The following is a 9037-nucleotide window of genomic DNA, read 5'->3' as shown; positions in this document are numbered from 1 at the left end:
CTGAGAAAAATAGTGCACAAACAACACAACAATTCAATGCATCAAAAGAATAATACATATTTCCTTGTGTCTCATCTGTGAGTGTCCTAGTGCTCAACATGGGCCAGAGGACAATTACACCTCTTTGGGAAGTTCTCCAAAGATGGAGAGAACTGGATTCTGGATATCTCTAAGGGCACCTCAGACTCAAAACTGCTATAATTCCTGTGCGTTCTTATAGCTGCCTGAGCCTGGGCATTTTTTTTTTTTTTTTTTTTGACCTCTTCTCAGCTTTGGATGTAATCCGTAGACACAGGGTCTGCATCATTAATCCTGTGTATTTAATCTGCAGCATGCACAACTGGATGGAAGATTCATAATCCTCTTTCTTAATGGCTCTGTCCCTGGGCCTCAGGTGTAAATTTCATCCTTGCTCACATGTGGTCACCAAATGTGTCTGACTTGAGACACTTGTGGTGCACTGGGGTCTGCCATGATGAGCACAGAAGGTTAAGGTACAGCTGCTTGGAATTCTGGAAACATGGTGGTGCTAGTTATGAATAGGAGCCAGCAGCCATAGGCAGAAGAGGTTTTGCCTGAATGGGATCCTTTTCTAGCCTGTGTTTGCAGGAGCATGAGTGGTACTTCTGCTGGTCTTTCTCTATTGCCTTATAGTAGGTGTTAACAGGTGGGAAGGTGAGGCGCTACCAAGGTATCTCTGCCTCCTGAGTGTGACACAGTACAGTCGCTTTGGCAGTTTGGGAATTCTCAAAAGGTATTCCCTGCTACACAACGACTTGTACCTGCTCCATCAGGCCATTTCCACATAGTCAACAGCAGTCCTCTCCCAGGATCCCTCTAAATCCCTTCTTAATTCCTTTTCACTCAGGTATGTCTGGAACCCACATGGGACACTCTGGTGAGCAGGGTCTTCTGCTATTTGATGCTGTGGGAGAACTATTGTCCTTGCAGAAGTATTATTTGTGATCCATTTATTGAGAGAGTTGCATTTCACATCTGCCTACATTTCTGCCTTCTTGGAACTTCTCAGTTTTTCCTGGAAAGCTCAATTATTATTTTTTTCCTTGACAGAAAAACATGAAACATTAGTTGCCATGAATCAATCTGTTTGATGGGACATTGCTTACCTACACACGTAACTGGTACTACTTTGACTTTCAATATGCAATCAAGCATATTGTGTTGTCTTTTTTTCTTTCCCCCTTGGAAATTTCTCTTAATGAGGAATTGTCATCAGCATGAAGAAATGCAGAACTTTCCACATAAAATATAATAGCAAAATTGGGCTCAAAAAGGCAGCACTTGAATATCTCTAGCTATTTTTTGAACGTTCCTGACATTTTCCCAGCGTACAAATGTCTAACTTCAGATCTCAAAGCGCAATTCCATTCAGTAGATATCAAAGGTGAGACTTCCATGGGCATAATTTAATTATTGTATAATAAGATGGCAAGTTCATAGGAAATTACCAGTTGGTACTTGACTACTTGAAAAAAGAGAGAAAACGACAGCAATGACCAAAAAATAAAATTGAAAAAAAAAAAAAACAAAAAACAGGAATGTGTAGTTAGTTATTTAATTATAAGAGGTACACATGAATTGATGTTTGTATCACAGAATAAGCAAGGAGATAGCATACAATCATCTATATCTGCTTAACTGTCTCTGCTAATGACTTGGACACTGTGGATCACACACAAACCAAAAAAAAAAAGAAAGAAAGAAAGAAAGAAACATAATTTTGTAAAATTCTTAGAGATAAGAATACAAGAATACCTTATATGTCTCCTGGGAATCGTGTGTGCTAGTAAAGGTGCAGCAGTTAGAATTGGACAGGGGACAATGAACTAATTCAAAATTGGGAAAGGAACAAGTCAAAGCTATATATTGTTGTCCTGATTATTTAACTTCTGTGCAGAGAACACCATGAAAAAATAAAAATCTAGATGAATCTCAAGTTAGAAACCGAATTTATGTGGGAGATATGAATAACCTTAGTTATCCCAGTGACAACACCAAAATGACAGAAGAAATATAATAATTAAGGCGCCTCTTGATGAAAGTATTATCTGTTTCAAATATAGACATCTGAAATGAGATAGTCCTACATAAAAGATGAAATTCTCAGTTTCACATATGAAAACCTAGATAAAGATTTCAGGGTGTGAAACATGAAATTCTCCATTATTCACATATACAAATCTGGAGAAAGATTTTCCAACGTAAAGTACGAATTCTCTGTACATCATACATGAATGTATGGACACGAAATATTCTGCAGAAAATGTAGAATTTTTTTACATTAGAGTTATGAAAATATGGATGCAGATTCTTTGACAGGAAATACAAAAATGTCTGTTTCACATATCCACACATGGTCACATGAAACATGAATTTTTTCATATTTGTCATTTGAAAATATTTGTGAGGTCTTTCCTTCATGAAATATTGAATACTGTCTATTTACCATTTGAAAAACCTGTGTTAATTTTCCTACAAGAAATATAGAATTTTCCCACAGATTTTCATGCTTGGGCTCTGAAATTCTCTATCTTTTCATCAAGAATGTTTGGAAGGTATTCTGATATGAGATTCGGAATTCTGTGTATTTCCCATTTGACAATCTGGGGAGAAATGTTCTCATATGAAATATGAATTCTCAATTGTTCACAAGTGAAACATTTTCCAGATTTGTACACATGAAAGAGAATTTCCCGTCATTCAGAAATTAAGATCTGAGCTAAACCGCAAACATCAAACAGCTATATTTCATGTATATCCTGAATACCATATAGAGTTTTCTGTATTTCTTTGATAAAAATCTGGGTGAAGATTTCCCTATAAGAAATAGGGAATAATATACTTTACACATGTAAAATCAAAACCCTTATGATTAGACAGTGGAATTGATAAATAGATGCAGGGGATTCTATCTGACAGATGAGTGCCTGAAGACCTATGGATGGAGGTTAGTGATATCGTATAGGAAAAAGTGATCAAGACCATCCACATGAAAAAGAAATGAAAAATGGTAAAGTTACGAGGCCTCACAAAGAGCTGAGAAGAGGAGCGAAGCTAAACAAAAAGGGGAAAAAGAAAACAATAACCCTGTATCAGATCAGATCAGATCAGTCACTCAGTCATGTCCGACTCTTTGTGACTCCATGAATTGCAGCATGGCAGGCCTCTCTGTCCATCACCAATTCCCGGAGTTCACTGAGAGGAGACAGCAAAAGAGACACAGATGTATATAACTGTCTTTTGGACTCTGTGGGAGAGGGAGAGGGTGGGATGATTTGGGAGAATGGCATTGAAACATGTATAATATCATATATGAAATGAGTCACCAGTCCAGGTTCCATGCACAATACTGGATGCTTGGGGCTGGTGCACTGGGATGACCCAGAGGGATGGTATGGGGATGGAGGAGGGAGGAGGTTTCAGGATGGGGAACACATGTATATCTGTGGAAGATTCATTTTGATATATGGCAAAACTAATATGATATTGTAAAATTAAAAAATAAAATAAAATAAAGCAAACCTTAGAGGGAAAAATGAACATTCACAGTGTTGTGTAACTATTGACACTATTTCTGGAATGTTTTCATCATTCTTCCTGCCAGCCGTGTTAAAGGACAATTTTGCAACACCTATAAATGTTTTTATTTTATTTTAAAATGCAAAATATTTTGATTCATTGTTTTAATCAATTTGGAACATGTGTTCAAATAGAAAATAAATGTTAACTGCTTCCTCTCAATCTGTATTTATATAATAATAAATCTGGATAGCACATAAAAAGAAAAGAAAAGAAAATTATACACATTTGGATGAAGATCCCCAAAGAATTGCAAGGAGAGGTAAAACCACCCTCAGTTATCAATGTCAATAAATAAAGCAAATCAATAGAACTGGAAAGTCTACTGATCTCTTCAAGAAAATCACAGATACCAAGGGAAAATGTCATGCAATCATGGGCACAATAAAGGACAGAAATGGTATGGATGTAGCCAAAACAGAAACTATTAAGAAGAGGTGGGAAGAATACATGGATGAAATGTGCACAAAAGATCTTCATGACCCAGTTAAGCACGATGGTGTGATCGTTCACCTGAGGACCCGATGTCCTGGAATGTGAAGTCTAGTGGGACTTAGGAAGCATAACGACAAACAAAGCTTGTGGAGGTGATGGAATTCAGTTGAGATATTTCAAATTCTAAAAGATGATGATATGAGTGTGCTGCCCTCCATATGCCAGCAAATTTGGGAGACTCAGCAGTGGCCAGAGGACTGGAAATGGTCAGTTTTCATTCCAACCACAAAGAAAGGCAATCCAAAGAATGTCCAAACTACCACTTAATTGCACATGTCTGACACACTTGCCCAGAACTGCTCAGAATTCCCCAAGCCAGGCTTCAACAGAATGTGAACCATGAGCTCCCAGATGTTCAAGCTGGATTTATAAAGGGCAGAGGAACCCGAGATTCAATTGTCAACACCCGTTGGGTCCTCCAAAAGGCAAGAGAACTCCAGGAAAGCAGCTACTCTTATTTGACTATGCCAAAGACTTTGACTGACACAACAAAACAACACACACACAAAAAGTCACATCAAAACGTGAAATATTCTTCCAAACATCGGAATACATGCCTCCTGAGAATTCTTACATCCATGTAAATAAAATAAATATTTATCAACTTGGAAAATTTTCTCAGTCAATAGGAAAGGTGAATTATGATAGTAGTGCAGGTTATAGAATGTTGTTGAGTAATGTGTAGAGCATTTGATTGGTTATTACATTTCTTTATTGATAATTCAGTAAGCACTTAAAATGTGTCATTTTCAGGCTCTATGTTTCAGCTGTTGTGAAAGATACATAAAGAGGGTAGACCCAAAACACATTGAAGATATGTGTACTCTCCTTCGTAGGAGGGCAAACAGTAGTTCCTTCCAACCGCAAGAAATAGTTGAGACAAAGTTGTTAGAAGGGGCTTAGCATAAGGTAAGGTAAGGTTAGGTAAGTCACTTCAGTTGTGTTTGACTCTAGGCGACCCCATAGACGGCAGCCCAACAGGCCCCCACATCCCTGGGATTCTCCAGGCAAGGACACTGGAGTGGGTTGCCATTTTCTTCTCCAATGCAAGAAAGTGAAAAGTGAAAGTGAAGTCGCTGAGTCGTGTCCAACTCTTAGCGACCCCATGGACTGCAGCCTACCTGGCTCCTCTGACCATAGGATTTTCCAGGCAAGAGTACTGGAGCGTGGTGTCATTGCCCTCTCTGAGGGCTTAGCATGACTGAAAATAATTTGTGATTGTAGCTTCAGAAGAGAAAGATAATGAAATGACTAAGGAAAACAGATATCATGTCTTCCAAGAACTTTGTAACCATGCTGATGTGCTGCAGTAATGACCAGGAATTTATTCTGTCTCTATGGGGACAGATAAGCAACATCTAAACATGCATTTGAAATTATAGGGTGGAATCTTGGTGTCAGGAAATGAAGACGTACCTTAAGGACAGCAGCGCAAATATGACCCTATAGAATACTACTTGTAAAGTACACAACGTGTGCTGACCATGGGCCAGTCACTGATTATATCATGCTATCTTTTCTATCACAGTGATGGTATAATTGTGATCATGATTTTGGATGTACTACAATATCTATATTTTCAGAGACAAAATTAATTTCTATAATGAAAACAATCTGCTGTCTAATCTTTAAGACTCTACCAGTAACTAATAGAATATAATATGTGAATGTGCTGAAGATCATACTGTGTATTTTTATTTATCTAATTTTATTTGCATCTCTTTCTTCACCCATACCATCCTAATTTAGACACCCCTTCATTTCAGCAGGGATGATTTCAGAAATCACTTTACATCCATTACCTCTTTTCCCTTGCTTCTCATTTTCTTGCTTACAAATATTATATCAGGTGTCATTTACCTAGGATGCATAACGAATGCTTTCTTGAACTGAAGAGTTTGGAATACCATGCAGTAAAATAGTAAACCAATGAACTAAAGCCTCATTTTCTCTTCTTTGTTTAAAAATTGAAAATGAAACTATGAAGATGAACATGTAAATTTATTGTTCAAATACAGGAATGGTAGGTATTTGTTGACATCTCCCAAAGTAACGTTCAATCTTCCTTAGGCTCCATAATCTGACACATATTTGGTAGGTCAGTTTTAATTAGCATGGTTTCCATATAATGGTGATTGTTGATGAGTTGACTTGAAAGAGAGGAAGCAGATGTGTAAGTGCTTGTTGGCACTGAGAACCACGAGTTGCCTGTCTCTTGCAGGTTAGGAAAAGGATTGTCATGGCCTGACATATCGCTATGCCTGCCTGGAAATTTAGAAGGCTCCACCATCAGTCCAGAATAAGTGCTCTGTAATGGGGATACAATGTGGTTCTGAGAAGTAGATGTAGTTGTAGTAGCAAAGTCCTCAATGGGGCCATTTACTTGAGTGTAGCTGCTATGTGAATGCCAATTAAAAATGCTCAACTTTTTTAAAACAGCAGGTTGATTTACCAAAATCTGTTCTGTTTGTCTAACCGATATTGGTGATGGGTGGTTAGGTAAGTCACATGGAGATAGGGCATTTGTATTAGTGACAATCTGGATGGTATGAGGCTTTTGTATGAAAGGCACAGGTAAACGTGTGGAGGCTGAAAATGCGCTCTCTCTACTAATTTCTGGAATAAATTCAGAGTTACGATCATCTTCGTTGACACTTGCTTTAACATGCTTCTTGTTATCTTGCACTAATGAAGATATTTGAGACACATTATTAATCCCAACTCTTCTTTGCACTCTTAATAAAAGTTGAGGATGACCTCTTTTGAAATTTGGATTATAGTAGGTCTGTAACTAAAATCAAAGGATTACATTATTTAGTTTCTTTATAAACCAAGGTAAAACTGACAAGCAAAGCTAAGTTATAAAAATGTATTCCTTTAATGAAACCAATTAAATAGCATCAAATAAAACACCTCCATTAGTAGTTTAACAGGTAACATGTTAGAAAGAATATGATCCTCAATGAAAAATATATTTTATATATACAGTAAATACCACTTTAAGTTGCTTCAGGACTTATATCTGGTTTCACAGTGCTAGGAAAGTTTGTCAAACATCCAATATTTTAACATATCCAGCTGTTCTCAACTTCAAAAAATAAAACTTTTTAACGATTTGTTAGCTCAAGTTTAAATTCGGTTTTAGCTACATATGTAAATGTGCTTTCTAGGTCACATGATTTCATCTTACGTATTGCCAATAAGTGAAAATGTTGGAATACCTTACTCAAAAGAGAGATGTTGTTTTCTTCTTCCAGAAAGACAGGTAGTGAAGCAGATCTTTGAAAAGTTTGTCGCTTTTTACTAAATCCATAAAGGTTAAGCTGTCGAATTAAACTCTTCATACTCTTGGTTTCAAATATTCTGAAAGGTGCCTTTCTTTCCAAGACTTCTTTCTTAAAGAGTTCTTCGTGGATCACTATACATGTGCCTCTCTCATCCCACCAAATAGATTCAAACTGATCACTTTCAACTATATTCCAAAGTTTTTGTGGAAAGGTGAGTGAAAGAAAATTAGTCACCTCATCTGTTTCAGATACAGAATATTTGTAGCATGGCCTTTTTATCACAAGATCCTCAGACAAAGCCTGAAAAGCATATTCTTCAATCATAGATCTCAAAACTGAGTCCCTAGTAAGTGTATAATCATACAAAGATCTAATGGAGGTTTCTGAATCAGTTGATTCATCCTTAGGAGGCCCATCTTGAATTTCTGAAGGTATATGTGCCATCTCAGAGAAATCTTTCTTCAGATCCTTTTCTCATTTGTCTGATTTTACTGACCACTACTTCAAAAATTGCTTGGCTGGCCAACAGAGAGAAACTCTCTAGACCATCGCAGAGGTCCTCAAAGTCAAAAGGCTGTGACATCACAAAATCACTTGTCTCCTAGCAATCAAAGGGTAGCTGTGACATCACAAAATCACTGGTCTCCTAGCCATTGAAAGGTGATGTTCAGCTAGGCTTTACTTCAGCATCAACTTAAAAATACAGCCTGCTTACAGAAATAGTAACCCAAACCATGAAGCATGCAAAATCTCATTCCTAAAGAATTTTTACACAGAAAAATCACATCAATAAATCTACTTGGTTTCTGAAATACAAGTGATTTATCACCCTTCTATACACACATTTTTCATATTCAGTACTGTTACCCAAGCAAAATTGGTCTACTGGCCTCTGCAATAAAATCTTTTAACTGTCTGGTTTCAACTACTCTGTGGTCTCTGTACTTAACTTTCAGCCTGGCTGGGGCTTTGGCATCTCTAAAACTGTTCATAGGATAATGCTCAGGATGTTATTGATGGCCCTTGAGGAGGAACTAAAGACCCTTGAATTTGACTAATGGCTAAATCATTATTATTCTCTATCACTTGATTATTATCCTTAGATTCTGTCTTTTCTAGCCTCACTGTTTAAAATTACTTTTTTTTAATTGTTTTGTGTGTATTTTATTTTATTATTTTTTATTTGATTTTTTAACTTTACAATATTGTCCTGGTTTTGCCATACATCAACATGAATCCGCCACAGGTATACATGTGTTCCCCATCCTGAAACCTCCTCCCTCCTCCCTCCCCATACCATCCCTCTGGGTCGTCCCAGCACACCAGCCCCAAACATCCAGTATCGTGCATCGAACCTGAACTGGTGACTCGTTCATACATGATATTATACATGCTTCAATGTCATTCTACCAAATCATCTCACCCTCTACCTCTCCCAAGAGTCCAAAAGACTGTTCTATACATCAGTGTCTCTTTTGCTGTCTCATATACAGAGTTATTGTTACCATCTTTTAAATTCCATATATATGTGTTAGTATACTGTATTGGTGTTTTTCTTTCTGGCTTACTTCACTCTGTATAATAGGCTCCAGTTTCATCCACCTCATTAGAACTGATTGAAATTTATTCTTTTTAATGGCTGAGTAACACTCCAT

At 37.2% G+C, this 9037-nt stretch overlaps 1 protein-coding gene across 1 annotated transcript; it reads right to left on the bottom strand.

Moving 5' to 3' along the window:
* Positions 1-6133: 6133 nt before the first annotated feature.
* Positions 6134-7826, bottom strand: LOC132344699 (heat shock transcription factor, Y-linked-like). The gene is made up of 2 exons (XM_059884341.1): positions 7317-7826; positions 6134-6886 (listed from the first exon to the last, which is right to left on the bottom strand). Exons 1-2 carry the CDS (start codon positions 7824-7826, stop codon positions 6152-6154), a joined length of 1245 nt encoding a protein of 414 aa, XP_059740324.1. The 3' UTR covers positions 6134-6151.
* Between the last annotated feature and the right edge of the window lie 1211 nt (positions 7827-9037).

This window comes from Bos taurus, chromosome Y, assembly GCF_002263795.3.
Source record: "Bos taurus isolate L1 Dominette 01449 registration number 42190680 breed Hereford chromosome Y, ARS-UCD2.0, whole genome shotgun sequence".
Classification (NCBI taxonomy): domain Eukaryota; kingdom Metazoa; phylum Chordata; class Mammalia; order Artiodactyla; family Bovidae; genus Bos; species Bos taurus.
The sequence above is the reverse complement of the archived record's forward strand: the minus strand, read 5'-3'. Positions and strand labels throughout refer to the sequence as shown.

Bases quoted from the DNA above. Each gene is read 5' to 3' on its own strand.
- LOC132344699 (XM_059884341.1), bottom strand. From the start codon at position 7,826: ATGGCACATATACCTTCAGAAATTCAAGATGGGCCTCCTAAGGATGAA. The intron at 6,887-7,316 runs GTATTCCAACAT...CTTTGATTTTAG, and splicing joins ACATCTCTCTTTTGAGTAAG to TTACAGACCTACTATAATCC.